This window comes from Lissotriton vulgaris, chromosome 4_1, assembly GCF_964263255.1.
Source record: "Lissotriton vulgaris chromosome 4_1, aLisVul1.2, whole genome shotgun sequence".
Taxonomy (NCBI): Eukaryota; Metazoa; Chordata; class Amphibia; order Caudata; family Salamandridae; genus Lissotriton; species Lissotriton vulgaris.
The window spans coordinates 569,115,247-569,131,226 of NC_141691.1; the positions used below are offsets into that span (position 1 = coordinate 569,115,247).

A 15,980-nucleotide genomic window follows, 5' to 3' on the forward strand; every position below is an offset into this window, starting at 1 on the left:
GCATGTTTTTTTTTAACAAAGCAAGCATTTTTACTTACCGTAGATTTGAAGGACTTTCCCAATATTGACAGTTTTGAAAGAGTTGGCATGGGGTAAAAAAAGATCAAAGGACAAACAAAACACATGTATTTCATGCTTGGCGCTAGTTCTATTACATGCATTATCTCAAATAATTTGTCTCATGAACATGTGTGTGTTCCACAGCAACTTATTTTCAAGAAATTACTGTTTGGGAGCATGGGTGAGCTCAAGGATGTTTTCAACAAGTGGGCCACATGCTTCAATCAGGAATTTTATCACGCTGGAAGTGGAAGCCTAGACGTTCCATGATTATAGGTATTATAATGCAAATTCTAAAACAGTTTTAATGGGCTTTCTGCAATGCTGCTCTAAATATTTAAGAATTCAACAACCATAGGCAGCGAGCGAGAAAAACCGGTTTAAAAGATTGTGGTAACCCAGTGAAGACAGCATCGAACCACGAAGATTATACATTCCTAACACGTTTGCCATGAAGGGGCATCACACAGTAATTGTTCAGCAATGTTAAAAGCTAAAAATAATGACCCAGAAGATACAAACATATGATGTTTTCCTATAAATGCTTGAGAAGTGTTACCCGTATTAATGTATACTTATCATAGCCACTTATATGACCAATGTGTTTTTTTCCCTTATGACAACTACAAAATGCCAATAAAAACTATTTTAAAAAAATTGGATGTTTCACTACAAAGTATTACGGAAATTAGCTATTACAGGTGGCAGCCTACTGAATGTTGGAGCCAGATGACTTGCTCTGTCTGGCTCGCCCCAAGGTCCTCTAGGACCCTCGGGGAAAAATTGAGCTGTGACGAACTGTCGCCACTGCCGCCACAGAGTCCATTCATTCTACCCTGCAGTCACATTTTATTTTTTAGCAGCGGGCTGGCCAGAGCCACAACCACTTGTATCTTGATTATCTGTTACTGAAAATGTTTTTTTTAAAAACATTCGCAGTGCAAGCCAGGAAGACCTCAGCATCAGGGATGTGCTGCCACACTGGGAATGCGAATGTCTAACATAGGAATTAGCAATTCAAGGACTTCATCGCATCTCCTGTGTAGGCCTGGACTTTCCCGGTAGTGACATTTTTAAAAACATTTCCTGGCTTTAGGAGTGTCACTAAATCACAGGGAGGAGAGAGAGAAATAAATAAAGATAGAAGTAAAAGAAGGGAAGGAGCAAAGAAAGTAAGCATCAAGAAAGAGAAATTAAGCATCAAGAAAGAAAAATAAAGAGCAAGAAAAAGAAAGGCAAAAAGAGTAGGGAAGAGAGTTGAAGGAAAGAAAGCAGAAACGAAAAAGCAAGAAGGAAAAAGAAAGGAAGTGAAGGAAAGAAAGAGAAAGCGAGTGACAACTAAAGGGGCATTATTAAAAAGCTACAATCAGAGCAGAGAACATGGACGAAAGTTGTAAGAGCTAATGCCAAACACTGAGTGAAAGAGTGAGTGAAGGCGTGAATGAGAAAACGAGTGAGGAGTGAAGGACACGAGTGTGAGTGACAAGAGTCAGAGGGAGTAAAAAGAGTGAAGTGTGAGAGTAGGAAAGTGATTGAGAGAGTGAGCGCAAGTGTGTGCGAGTGTTTGGCTCATGTCTAGCCTCTGCTCTTTCGATGAATTCTCTTGTTTGGCCACCTCAATGAGCTATTCTGCACTTCAATTTTGCATACACTTGCCTGATTTGGAGTCTATGCAACTACTGGAACAACAACAGTATGTCACAATAAGGAAGAAATGTCTAAGTGCAGAAACAGATGATCCACATTTCTTTTCCACCACTGTGTTCACATTTAAAGATATCGCTTTTTACACGTGTGTATCATTTTCCAATGCCTTAGGTTAAGAAGTGCTGCATGAAACTTAAGATCAAAAATCCAACAGCTTTGAAGTGATTCAGCAAGGACTGGATTTAGGTTTTCGTCCCCTTGCGTTAAGCAGCTGAACCCTTCTGTTTAAAGGCTGCATCTATATGACACAACTAGTCCACAACTTTAGAAAATGTGGCTTTAAAGAAAAAGAAAAAAGAAAAAGAATCAGCCTTCATGTTGAAAGGAGTTAAAAAGACAACAAACATGAAACTGAAGAAGGCCTTTGGAAACCTATACAATGTTTCCCAAGGTGAAGCCCCCATTATGGTGTTAGCAGAAGAGAATCTGGAACAGATGAATAAAGCTGCACATGCATATGTAAGTACAAGTGGTCCACATTACAGACTCCCTGTGATTCAGATTAGATTTACATTAGGTCACTCAAATAAAGTCATGCAGAAGGGAGCTCTCACCACAGGGCTGCTTCTTGCTGAGCTGGCTCTGGACGAATAAGAACTGTACTCGGACGGCTAATAGTAAAATTGCCAAAGAAGACAAATGTTTTCATTAAGTTCACAAACTGACATTGTTAAAAATAATTTCCACACACAAACAAAATGAGCGAGACTTACAGTGCGGGAACCGTACGGGTTATATGTATCACCATCATAAAGCGAGGCCTGAGGAAAAGAGCAGACAGTTCATTTTTTTTTATTAAAGAGATTTTCAAGCATTGATGCTGGTAGCATCTACCACTACGGAAGTTAGTAGTCCCCAGTAGAGTCTGACCATCTAGCACGCCTTCAAAAGGCTGGTTTACACAGCGCCACAATCATTGAGCAAGCAGATCTTATTCCAAGGTGCAGAGCTTCGCAAAAACGCATCCTTGTCAGAAACTGCCAACCATCCTTTAAAATGTAGTATCCTACTAAAAAATATTTTAAGGATCATGGTACAACTCTACATACTAACTACAGCCAGTAATTTGCAGTATTGCCCACCCATCATGGCAATCCTACTTGTAGTCACTTTTTTCTCAAACTAATAGTAACTTCTAACAAACAAGATGCTTCATTCTATACTCTAATAGTACATATTGTACAGCTTTCCAGTGAGGTAAAGGATAGTTAAGATGTAAAACAGGGACTGTGACTCCTCCGACTGTCACATCATACCCATACAAAAAAGCTTCACCACTGAAACTTTTTCGAAGTAAAACATTCTACCAACCTGAAACGCAAGGGAAGGGATAAAGAATTATGGAACAGTCCTACTAAAGCAAAACTTGAATCTTGAAAAGGTATGTTTACATTAATACCACCAGATTGAGTGATAGAAATTGATATCTTCAGGTCTCGACAGTGAAGGATAATATGGATAAAGCCATTACCAAGAAATTACAAAATGGGATACTGCATTGCCAAGAAACAGTGAAAGGAATAGGTAAGTTATTACCTCACCTTTCATTTGATGACCTATAGCTATAGAGCTGAATTAATACTTCGTTGAAACCGCTCAGAAGACGGTAGTTAAGAAGGGTCTTTGTCTGATGGCGTACTTTTGCCAAACTTGCAGGGAGCATACTAGCTGCACAGGCAAATAATAGTATGGATGACCGTGGTTGTCTGCAGGGAGTTCCTCAAGCAACTACAGACAGAACCCACTGGCAAGGAGATGTATAGGAGTAGCTGAAAAAGTGCAGCATTGCCCGTGTTAAGGCAGTGTAACACACCAAAGAATAAATGTAGGGTTAAAAAACTAAAATAGTAGCGGCCAATGCATACAAAAACCACAATGGATTTCAGGAATATCAGCTTGGTCTCCAAAGGAAATTTCCTTAAGTTTGTCTTCTTAGGCATTATCCTTGATATTGTGCAGAATGCTACAGAATTTGTAAGGACAACCAGGCTTCCATTTCAGTAGTATAGGAATCAGCAAAAGAGGCACATAAGAACATGTGACAAAGCAAAGAGGCAGTGAAGGTGGGTAGGTGAAAGAGAGCAGAACTGTCGGGAATACTGCACAGGCAGTGTTTACTTGAACTGCATGTGCATCTGTATTGTGATTATGCTCTATGGTGCAAATATCAAGCAGACACACCAGTTTCTAGGTTTGCATGTCAAACCTATGGGCACTCTGTGCCGGTATTGAATAGTGAAGCATAAGGTAAGAAAAGATTTATTTAATTTATAACAAAAAAAAAAAAAACACTTTTGTTTAGATTTCACATCCAAAAGTGAAAATGGACAGGTCCAAGAACCACAGAAAGGGTGTAGAGAACCGAAGAGAGGTGGACTCTAAACTGTATACAAAAGATAGACCTGCTGAAGTGCTTTTCCGAGTTCAGGTGGAAAAGTCAATCTGACTCAATAGAGACACCCAATTAGAAGGGAAATAAAACAGTATACTACCTTGAAAAAAGTGGGGTATGGGATCCAAGCAGCCTAATATTACTAAGCACAATGTCACGCATGACAAACCTAAGTTTGTTTGTTTTTAACCAGAGAAGGCAGCATGGTACAGCTGTCCTAGTTAGGCTTTCCTGGTTAACAAAAGCAACTTCGTTTTCGAGATGATTAGAAGACACTACAAAGATTCATCATAAGGATGAACATTGTACAGTAAAAATAGACCTTCAGAAAAGCTGCAATGATGTTAGGCGTAGTGATAGCTTGACCTAAAAGCTAGCTAGTACTAAAGAGTGCCCATATGGCAAAGAATTCCTGAGTAGCAACAAAGTAATCGAGGTGGTACCTTACAGTTACAAAAATAGAAGGTTTTATGGTTATCCAAACATTGTACTTCAAACCTGCTAAAGAATATGACAAAATCATTGTAATACTGGGAGGAATAGAGTGAGGATAAGAACTAAAGCCAAAAACAAGACATTTAAAATTGTGCAGATCGACTAAGATCGCACAATGGTTCTTACTGATTAAACACATTTATATTCAGTGTTATGTTGTCCAAGTAATTTATACATTTACCCCCTCATTTTTATGTTACAGCAGCTGGAGGTCACGGTGTTTAATTACGCCGATGACCTTCAGCTAATCTTTAACCTCTCCCACTCACCTTCATCTGCCCAAAATGTTCAGACAACCACGAAGCTCATCCAGGATTGGATGAACTGCAACCACCTTAAACTAAACCCGGACAAGACCGAGTTGGTCTTGCCCGGAGGTGGTTACAGCCCGTGGTCCCCATCCTTTTGGCCCCCGTCCCTTGGTGTCCCCCCACTCCCGGTACCTAAAGTTAAAACCCTGGGATTCTCCTTAACCCACAACTCTCTGTCCATTCACAAGTTGGTTCAGTGGTCTCCTCCTGTTTTTTCTCCCTTAGAGTAATCAGGAAGGTCTCTCGTTTTTTTCTCCCTTCTGCTCTAAAAATTATTTTGCTGGCTATGGTACTGTCGCGGATTGATTATGGCAACATAATCTACAACGGGGCCCCCGCCTATGCGATCCACCACCTGCAGCTGGTGCAGAACCAGGCAGCTCGCCTGATTTATGGCCTACCTAAATTTCATCGGGCCACTCCATTACTTAAAGCACTGCACTGGCTGCCGGTGAAAGAGCGCGCCCTTTTTAAACTTGGCTGCCTCACTTACCAGGCAAGGTCGGGCACCGCCCCCGCGTTCATGTGCTCTGCTATTAAGCCCTATATCCCAGGCAGAGAACTCCGCTCCTCTCATTTGGCCCTCCTAGCCATTCCTCGATTAAAAAAACAGAGGGTGGGTGGAGCGAAGTTCGCTGTCCTTGCTCCAACTTTTTGGAACTCCCTCCCTGTTGCCCTCCGAACATCTCCCTCCTACCCTCAGTTCCGGAAGGATCTCAAAACCTTCCTATTTGCTCAAGCCTATACTGACTAAACCTCTCCCAGCTGCTACCATCCACTGCATCACACAGGGCGCCATGAAACCGCTGGGTAAAAGTGCGCTGAATAAATAATTTTAAATTCAAAATTCAAATTCAAGTGATTCACTCATTATGTCCAGATAAAGGTGCAAACGTGCCCTGCTCTACCTCACCCATAAGACCAAGTAAGGAGTAAACACGGCTGGTTGCTCGTTCTCCCATTTTAAGACAGTGGTCTTGCACTTTGAACTTGCAAACCCTTTTAATGAGTGAGACCAAGGATGAGTATGGAGTAGGGCGGGGGTCCCCGACTGCACAAATCACTAATGAGCTAAAATGCAATGGAATGCAATGCTTCCGGAAAAGCATGGGTTCAAACCGATTCACACTTGTCGATTCATTACTTTTGTGCTGTCGCACATCACTCCAAAGGCCTCATTTAGAATAGCCAGGTCTGTTAATAATGTCATAACTTCAGAAGGAATAAAAAAGAAAGTTCTGAAACACAGCAAGAAAAAGGATGGGTGATCTTAATAGTAAGAAATATGGGCCTAACAATCTAAATATGTATATTCAGAAGGTAAGTAGAGATGCATCTACATGATACAGGCATTCTAATTCCAAAAAGTAAAACATTATGCAAGTATATTTCGTTTAGATTACTTTTCAAACTAGAGGTCATTGCTGGGCAATACACTGGCAAGCAAGGTTAATGCAGGAGACCATGGGCTACGATTGTAATAGCAAGCAGGAAACGGATACACTGGACGGGACAAGCAGTTTTCCACTGCTATCAAATTCTGCATATAGGCTGGACTGCTTTGTTAGGCTTGCAAGCTTTGCTAAAATACTTATAGTAAAATCATAAATGCATTGGACACTTAAAATAACAAGACACACTAGATGCATATTCAATCACAAAAATACACATGCAGGTCTTGCATACGAACCAAACTGGCACTTCGCTGCAAACCCGTGTATACACTAGGAGAGGCCTATAAAAAGAAGCTATTAATGTATATGCCCAAGAAATATATAAGAAGAAATATATACTCTTCATAGATACTAACCCTGAGTGTCCTGGTGGTAGTTAAAGGATCATTGTAAAGAGATGAAGACTGTATGGAAAAAATATGCACATCTTTAAAGGTAGAATTGAAACACTTATTTAACATATTTTACAGAACGATCCCTGGAGTCAAATCAGCCTAAGGATATAACCGGTTTATACTACTGAATAGATACATAAATTAAATGGAGGTCGGCTATACATTTCATGAATTTCTGGGTGACCAAGCAAGTAAATAGGCAAATAATTGACAGCACGTCTCGGCATTACGAAGGTCACTTTTCAGATTTGACAGCAATATACCTAGTTTTCAAGGATAAAGCCAACAAGGGTCTGATTCACAAAGCTCTGGGCTTTGAATACTATGAATTTGTGCGCACAGTTATTTTCTTTGGTTGAGCACATTCACAGTTTCATTAGTTACACAGAGCACTCGAGAATGGGTATATTTCTGGTTACTCAAATGAGTTATGTTTCCACATGCAGTTGGAAAGTTCTAAATGCCTTATTTTCATATCGTTTTTATGGTACTTTTACATAGCATACATTATCACATTTCCCGAGGAAGGAGGACGTCGCTCTGCAAGTCACCAAGGTAAATCTATTTTAATTATTTTTTGTGCCCCCATCCCCTACCACCCTCTGTATAAGCCAGCCGCCACTGTTCATTTTGTGAGCCCAAGTTTAAGGTAGATGTGCAAACTGCACTTTGAATCACACACTACATATCTGTAAACGAGTTGCCAGGGAATTCCCTTAGATGACTAGATGAGGTGATCTGCTTAAGAGTTCTAGCCACACCGGTTTCAACAGTGGAAAGTGGAGGGAGGGATGGATGGTTGGGGTGAAGGGGGGGGGGGGGGGGGGTGTACTGACCTGATCTAAGAAGGTTTTACATCTGAAAGTTTACAGACTACCTTGTGGCTAGTATTGACTGTGCACTAACATCATTGCGCTGACAATAGGTTAAACTATTCGGAGAACAAAAGTGATGGGGGAAATTATTGAGCGACTAAATCAAGTGCAGTGTGTTCAGAATCTTGCTGCAGCATTTCAGCCTTTGGCACTGTAACCCCTTCCCACGAATTAGGGTGGGAAGAGGGGATTTTAAAGGCAAAAATTGTAATGGTAGCAGTTGTAAGAGTTGTGTCAACATATTTTTTTCTGACTCCAGGAACAAAGGGCCCGATTTAGAGTTTGGAAGACTGGATATTCCGTCCGCCATATTACAAGTGTATGATATTTTGTGGCATTTGTAATTAGGAGGCTGGGATATCCGTCACATTTGTGACAAAGTATCCCCATTTGCCAAACTCTAATTCAAGCCTAAAGTCTGAGGGGGCACTGTATTTTCCAATTTTAAGCAGATATCAACCTGGAACAAACATACTAATCGTTACTAGGAGTGCTTAATTTGGATACACAGAATCCTAGTTTCAAGATATACCTTCTCCAGATGGGACAAAACGATCTTGGTATGAGGTAATCTTGCTAACATTTAAATACTAAGTGTGTGCATAAAATGGGGCTATGCTTTTTTATTGCGCCTCAAGCAGCTTAACAGACGTTTCCGGTTATAAAACTACACATTTACCAAAAGCAGAAAAAAATAGACAAACCCTGGTTTGGTACGTGGAGATTGGTTTACTATACTTAAGGCTGCTATAGCTTCTTGGATCATGATATAATCCACTCTGTGAAAGCAAAATGATAAACGATATGGATTAGAGCCTTGAAGAAAATTATAACTGTGAAGCTGGATCATGACGAAAAATAATAACAAAATCTAACAAGCAAAAACATTTCAGACGTCTTAAAATTGTCAAGTAGCAAATCCTTAAATGTATTCCATCTTAATTTAGTAAACACGTGAATATTAGCTTTTGGAGTCAGTGTGCTAAAACATTTTTTTTTTATTCGCTGTACTCCAGCATCAACTCTTCAGAGAGGAATGAATGTACAACACTACAAATGACAAATAAAAAGCAACATGCAAGATTAGCGAATGGATGAATGGATTTATTGTTTAAATATGTGGAAGTCTGTATTTCCAGTATAGAAATCCGTTGTAAATGCCCTTATTACAGACAATTTGTGAAGTCGTTAGTCACCTCAAACAAGACAACGTAGCTGTTCAACTGTCTTATTACAGGTGAGTTGTAGTGTCAACATGGGTGTGGCCACAGTCAGCAGCCACTGTGAAAAGGCATGTCACAAAGTATTATTGTAGATACAGTTTAAAGAACGAAATTGAGAACTGTTTTTCATTCTTATTATCAGTTTTTCTAAAATGAAGTGATCAGCAGAAATAAGATTAAGGGTGTCTTTTTTTGCACATAGGTCAGGAAAGAAAGAATGCAATTTACTACGCATTCTGAGATTTAGCATTTTTAAAATCTGATTTACAATAAACATTACATTAAACCATGTTCTAAAAGGTTTTTTGCAACAAATAACTGCTTTTTGGTGTTTAGTTTGCACTATAGATTTACATTCATTCTTAGTGTCTGCAACTACACTATTACTTACACGTGAAGGAGCAGGACCCCAGGCATTTAAGCAGTATGTAGGCAGTGTCTTGGTGTATTATTAGGAAAAGAATGCTCTTGTCAACCTTAAAAGGACATTTATTGCAATTCACATAAGAGTTCCATGACCCTATAAAGTAACTGATTATAAGTAAAGTTATAATCAACGGCAGGAGGTACTCTGTTCCATATATAATAATTAAACGATTAGGCCTTTTACTTAGAATAGCTAGCAAGTCTTCTCCCAGGTAACTGAAAATGTCGCTTGACTTTAAAGGAACAAACAAGGTATCCCTCATTCACCAACAAAGTACAGGATGTATAGGACTTCTTAACATTTCTGTTCAATCTTTTTGCTTTCCCGTAAAGCAAATAACCTGATGTGATATAAAGCTTGGGGCCTTACAAATATTTTAAAGCTGAGCGAATTAGATCCAATTCTTTTCTGACTTGCAGATCTAATGTGCATACAAAAAACATATTTTTGATACCTGCAGGCAGAGCAGGAGCTAAATAGCCATCGAATAAACGTATCTGCAGTCTTAGACCACTCACCGTTAAAGGCCAGAGAACTGAAGGAAGAACTGTGAGAAGAGATGGACAAGACATTTTATTAACCTACTGGATACACTACAGGGTCTGAGGGAAAAGTGAGGGCAGAGAGAGAACAAAGTTTGGGACGAGGCACTGTCACATCTGAGGAGGTGTCTATTCAGCCCTCCTTTAGATGAATTCACTTAAAAACGGTGCACAGAATAGATCATCATAGACTGGAACTTTAATCAAGGGGAATAACTGGCAACCAAGCATGCATACAGTGTCAGAGGGAATCAAGCACATCTGTGCACACAATATTGGACTGTCCTGTATTACTTATTTGTTTGACAACAGTTTACATGGAACTGATAGACATGTTTGGGGGGGGGGGGGGGGGGGGGGGGGTCCAGGCGGCACTAAACTCATTATGTGGCACTGCTGGGGACGAAGGGAAGAAATAGGGATAATTAGATATCAAATGGACCTTTAAACTCTGGGTCTGAGGGCTGGCCACAGCCCAAAATGGGGTCAGCAACACATCAGAGGCATGGATTGGTCATGCTCACACAGAGATCAATATCTGAAGGACAAGACTGCTCTAAATAGTGGGCTAATGTAATGTGGGCACATGGAAGAATTAATAAATCATGATGATATATATATATATATCCTAAGTCTCCCAGCAGGGAGGAAAATGGGCCGAACTTGTGTTTTCCTTAGTTTTTGCACTTTTTATTTTTACAATCCTCAGACCATGAGATGTTCTTGGCAGGCAGGCAGGCAGGCACAGATCTACGCGTTTCAGGACAACTTGTCCCTTGCTCACGATCAATCTGGCTAAAGGGCAAACAACAAAATATATTTGTGTATTGTGGCCCTTACATGTTCCAACATGAACAAAACTTTATTGACAATCAAAAGAATGCCCCCATTGAAGAGAATCACAAAAAATGAATTGCCTGGACAATACACAGAAAAATGCACTTTGTGTACAAAATAATGACTTTGTTTCATTTGATTTTTCACCATTGCACTATTTTCGTTTGTTGAATTCTATTTTAAATTGAAAAAACTGTAAAAGACTACAATACCCAGAAGACTTAGGGCGTATTGGACATCATACAGGAAATGATGCAAGAAGGAGGGGATTATATTTTGTTGTTTGCCCTTTAGCCAGATTGATCGTGAGCAAGGGACAAGTTGTCCTGAAACGCGTAGATCTGTGCCTGCCTGCCGTGATCATCTCATGGTCGGAGGATTGTAAAAAAAAATAAAATAAAATAAAAGTGCAATAACTAAGGAAAACGCGAGTTCATCCCATTTTTCTCCTTCCTGGGAGACTTTGGATGGATGTTTAATGCGGTGTGGTTCTGCCACAGAGATTCACGAACCAGCAACAGAGCGCTGCATGCCCGTGTATGTGGGTAGCCAAAACTGCAAGTTTTTAACAGGATTTTGCAACATCTTAGAGCGGTGGTTAATTCGGATCCTAATTATCCTGTGGCACGGCATCTAAAACTAGTACATAATAAAAATCTGAATGATCTCAGATACTATGTTATTAGTTCAGTACCCAAGAACATCAGAGGAGGTAACAAAGAAAAGAAATTGAGACAATTGGAATCAGAATTAGTTATGTTACTTGACACCAAAATGCCGAATGGCCTCAATAATAGTGATGATTTGCATAATTTTTTATGAATAATGTTGAGTACAGCAGCAATGGATGTGATGATGAATTTCAGGAATGCTTTTAAATTGCTTTTATTCTTGCTTCAGCCGGGTTTTAGTCTAGGTTTTATCTGGTTTTAGTGGAGGATATTACTGGTTTTTGAGCTCTTGGATTTCATCTATCTAGACATCACAATTTTATCATACTGCATGCACTTTAGTCTGATAGATGCTATATTTATGTTTTTTAGTGTGGTTAACAATTTATATGAGCTGGTGGTGTGATGTTTTTATCTGGTGGGATTTCGGTTTTACCTGAGGTTTTCCTTGGTTTTAATGGGTTTTATGGAGTTCTCGCTTGTTTTTAGCATTATAATACCAGTTCTACATAATAAATTGGGACACTGGTCCACAATGTAAAATTCTAAATTGATAATACATGATATTTCAAGTTTTTGCTACCAACTATAAACTAAACCGGTCACCAATATTTAAAACACATTTTTCTTTAATAGATGATACAAACAGTAGAGCCTGAAGAGTGGGACTGGGTTGCACACAATTGCCAGTTGTTTCCAGAAACAATATGAGAAGACACGAGGGACGTCTGCTAATAAGCTGCTACAGACTTAATTGTATATATTTATTTTGTAATTGAGCACTTTCACGCTAGCACTTTTTTTTGCACATTTTCATATATCAGTTAGTGAATCAACAGACAATTTAAGGAGTACAAAATCAATTATGTTAAAGGTCTGATTTTCATACATACTGGTCAGTATAGCTCGAAAATTAGCACTATGTTATAATTTTATTTCGAGTTTCGAGAAATTCAAATTATATAAAGTTGATTGTTTTCTTTTTCTTGTGTTATGAGTCTAGAAGCACTAAGCTTTCATTTTGCACTTATTAGCACAACAAGAAAACGCGATTTGCAAACTATGTATGTAACCAGAATTGTTCGGTTTAATTCCTAAAAACAGGCCTATTTCTATGTTTGTACTCCGGTTTGAACTAATTTGAACCATGTGCTCAACTTTGTCACTATATATATGTACTGATAGGTCCAGCGCGTCATGTGATCAAGACTGCCGGTTGGGCAGTCGAAACGTATCAGGCTGGGCACTTGCACGTTTGAATCTGCAAAATAAAAGGATTTATCTCCACTTTGTGATAGATATATAGATATGGCCTAACGGCTAGGGCGCTTGATATCGGACCTGGGGATCTGGGTTTCGGTCTCGGTAACGACGCCAAACCTCCTGTGATTATGGGCAAATCACTTAATCTCCCCGTGCCTAACAAAAAAATTAATGTGTGTCCTACGTAACTGGTGCTATGTAAAGCGCTCTGATACCCGATTCGGTTCGGGTCAAGTTCGCGCTATATAAAACTCTGCCCAAAAAATATATATATATATGTACCAGCATGCTGTGCTGACGGCAACGCCCACAGGGGGTGGTTCACCTTTGATAAGGTAGTAGCACGTGTTGCCTGGAAGATCAGAATGCCATAAGCCAGTGACGATGGGGAGACCTGAAACGTGTTTGGCGAAGGCTGCCATGTACTTTTAAAGCACGGTTTTGTTCCTGCCGCTGCTGCTGTGAAAGTGCTTTTACAACGTGTCTGGAGGCTCTTCCATTGAGGGTAAAATATATATAGGTTTCAAGGGGCACACCACATGTTCTATCAGTTTTGGTTACTAGCAAAATACTGGGATTATTATTGCCAATATGAAGATGGAAGGTACTGGTATCTCCTGCTTGAGGTGTTGAAGGTGTGAGCAACTTTAATATTTCATTTCAAGTAAAAATAAAAACAATAAATACATTTAAAATAAAAATAAGTGTTGCTTCATATTTCACATTTTGGTTGTTTGTGTCATCAGATCAAGAGAAAGTTATTTTAAAACTATTGCTCAGAGTATCAGTAGAAAATGTGAATTTATAAATTGCACATGGCAGATGTAATAGATTTACTTACTTTCTCATTCATCCAACCATTAAACCTGCTTAAAATAGACGTTCTGTGACCGGACATTTGTCCAGCACTCTTGAGGAAACATATTGACCGTTAGTATCTGATTAGTCTCAGAAGGTGAGCTGCTGGCACACTATTAGAAACATGCATCAAAACAATCATAGAACTAACCGAAGACTCTTTTAAGGAGCTAGAGGAAGATCCCTTCTTCATACCATACAAGTCACTGTAAGCATTCTTCTGTATGATGTAAAAAAAATACAGCATTATCCCACCACCACATGGCTAATGAAAGCTAACAGGTTTGCAAACAAGCGTGTGAACAATGAAACGCGCTTCAAAGCAGTAAACTTGATCGGCAATTTAAGGCAACATTATCTAAACAATGTTTACATTTTTTTCCACTGTTCTTGTAATAAACAAAACTTATAAAACTTCCTAAAGGTACCTATGTTGGCTTAAGAGCGTCACTATTCGTTTCAATCTATTTTTGAGGTTTTAGATCGGACCCCCTAAGGGTGACAGAAGGTGTTAAGTCACATAGATGCATACATGGATTTCATTACACGAAGTACCGAGAAAATATACCAATAAAATATAATTTCCAAAACTAAATTCGTCCTACAAGGACAGTTCAATTTGAGAATATTACACTAAGAGTTACTGTGGATTGAGAAATCTCATCAGGTAGACTAAATCCCGTGACTAAGAACTATGGAGAACGCCAGGTTTCATAACAAGATCGCGGCTAGCATGATGCATTAAGTATTTTAATAACACTCCCATAACAGCTCCTTTAAAGAACGCATATCACCATAACAACCATCCCAGAATGAAAACAAAACACTCTATATAAGCCCATAACTTAGAATCTTCTCCCTCTTTTAAATGCTGCTCCTGCACAATTAAGTAATCCTTTTTGTGTTTGGTAATATATTGTAAGATTTGAATTGAGGCTTCCAATATTTAGAAGTGTGAAAGGTAATATAATAGTTTGAATATTAAATAGGAGTTGTATAACAGGCAATTTGTATTAAGTTGTCAAATCAGTACTTTTACGATGTAAGGTATTTAAATAGTCGTTTTTTGTAGGTTCTGCTGTAGTATGGGGTACATTTAGTATGTATTTCACAAAGGAAGAGTCCAATTTCATAAGGATCAGAAGCCTGACTTCTATCGCCCGTAGAAACAAGCGCAACAGAGCGCGCTTGTGTAAAAACCTCAACCGCCTGTAGAAACAAGGCAGGGGGTAAGTCTTGAACTGAATCATGCAAGATTTGACCAGCCAGCATACTATAGTGCGCTCTTATGTGGAAACCCCAATCACCTTTAGAAACAAGGTGGGGGGTTCGTCCCACGTGAATGAGGGCAAGATGTGGGCAGCCATCTCAATTTGGGTTAAAAATGATAGAAGTTAAAGGAAACGTGTCGGAGGCCAGCGCCCCAAAAATGAAGGGTCTTTAGAACACGGCGAGCTTTTGAAAATTACAGAATTCAAAGATTTGGCTTCAGGTGAGGTGCAATCTTTGTAAAATTTCAAAACAATCTTCGCAGTAGCAAATAGTGAGGTAGTGTGGAAGTGTAAGATGTCAAATGAAAGAAAAAGTGAAGATGTTGTGTCTCAGGAGATTTTGACGAAGCTTATTCAGAGCGAGATAAGGCCTGCCATGAGAGAGACAAGAAGTAGTTTAATGAATGAGGAAATAACTAAGGGCTCATTAGAGGATGAGAATCGGAATGTTGCAGATGAGGAACAGGTTAAGAAGGGTAAGTGTCTTCGATAAATGAAATACATGGATAATGTTCCATTGCCCAAAAAACTGAAAACTAAACTTGAGTACAGAGACAGTGGTCATTGAAGATGACCAGGATAAGGTGGCTTGTACAACATAAAAACAAAAGGTGTCCTTAGCGGCATGCAAGAAGATGGCTCTAGAGGCGGATTAATAGAGAATGTGGAAGGGGTTGTCCAATATGGGAAAATGAGGAGTCTGATGAATAAGTTTTAGATCTGCAAAATGATAAATGATGACAATGCCTTTGGAGGGGATGATAAGGAATTGGACAAGCCTTCAACATCTAATGCATACTAGGCATCCATGTATGGCTGATTGGTGGCCTTTGGAACATGTAGGGAGATTTAGAAAGGAGCGGATTAGAAAGAGTTTGGACAAAAAACCACGGGCAATATGCTCAAGGCCCGAGATAGGGAAAAAGGTATGTTATACACCCAATTTAGATCCAAACTTAATTTATTTTATTTTCAAGTTTGGAAGAGCCCCAGGAAGGGTTTAAAGAGCTTATAAAGCTCAGAGTACTGGGGCAAAAATACTTAACTTCCAGAGTCACTCACCATACGACTCTAAGGATGCCTAGGTTTTCACAAGCCAAATTGCTGAAACGTCTTACGTTCAGACTTAAAACATGAGGAGAAAAATCTCCACAGTCTTAGGTACAAAGACTTGCAATCATTTCCCAAGAAATTTGAGA

General features: G+C 39.3%; 1 protein-coding gene across 13 annotated transcripts in view; it reads right to left on the minus strand.

Moving 5' to 3' along the window:
* LRRFIP2 (LRR binding FLII interacting protein 2) overlaps positions 1–15,980 on the minus strand; it is a 415,348-nt gene that overhangs the window by 232,135 nt on the left and 167,233 nt on the right. For 7 of the 13 annotated variants that reach the window (XM_086964762.1, XM_086964764.1, XM_086964759.1 and 4 more), the window contains 6 exons: positions 13,662–13,730; positions 8,394–8,468; positions 6,776–6,823; positions 6,656–6,700; positions 2,481–2,528; positions 2,322–2,378 (listed from right to left, as the gene is read on the minus strand). The exons of 4 other annotated variants lie outside the window; for them this stretch is intronic. In XM_086964762.1, coding sequence (XP_086820888.1) covers positions 2,322–2,378; positions 2,481–2,528; positions 6,656–6,700; positions 6,776–6,823; positions 8,394–8,468; positions 13,662–13,730 — 342 coding nt within the window. The remainder of the gene's footprint in view (positions 1–2,321; positions 2,379–2,480; positions 2,529–6,655; positions 6,701–6,775; positions 6,824–8,393; positions 8,469–13,661; positions 13,731–15,980) is intronic. 2 more of the 13 variants (XM_086964761.1, XM_086964765.1) reach the window with 1 other exon arrangement.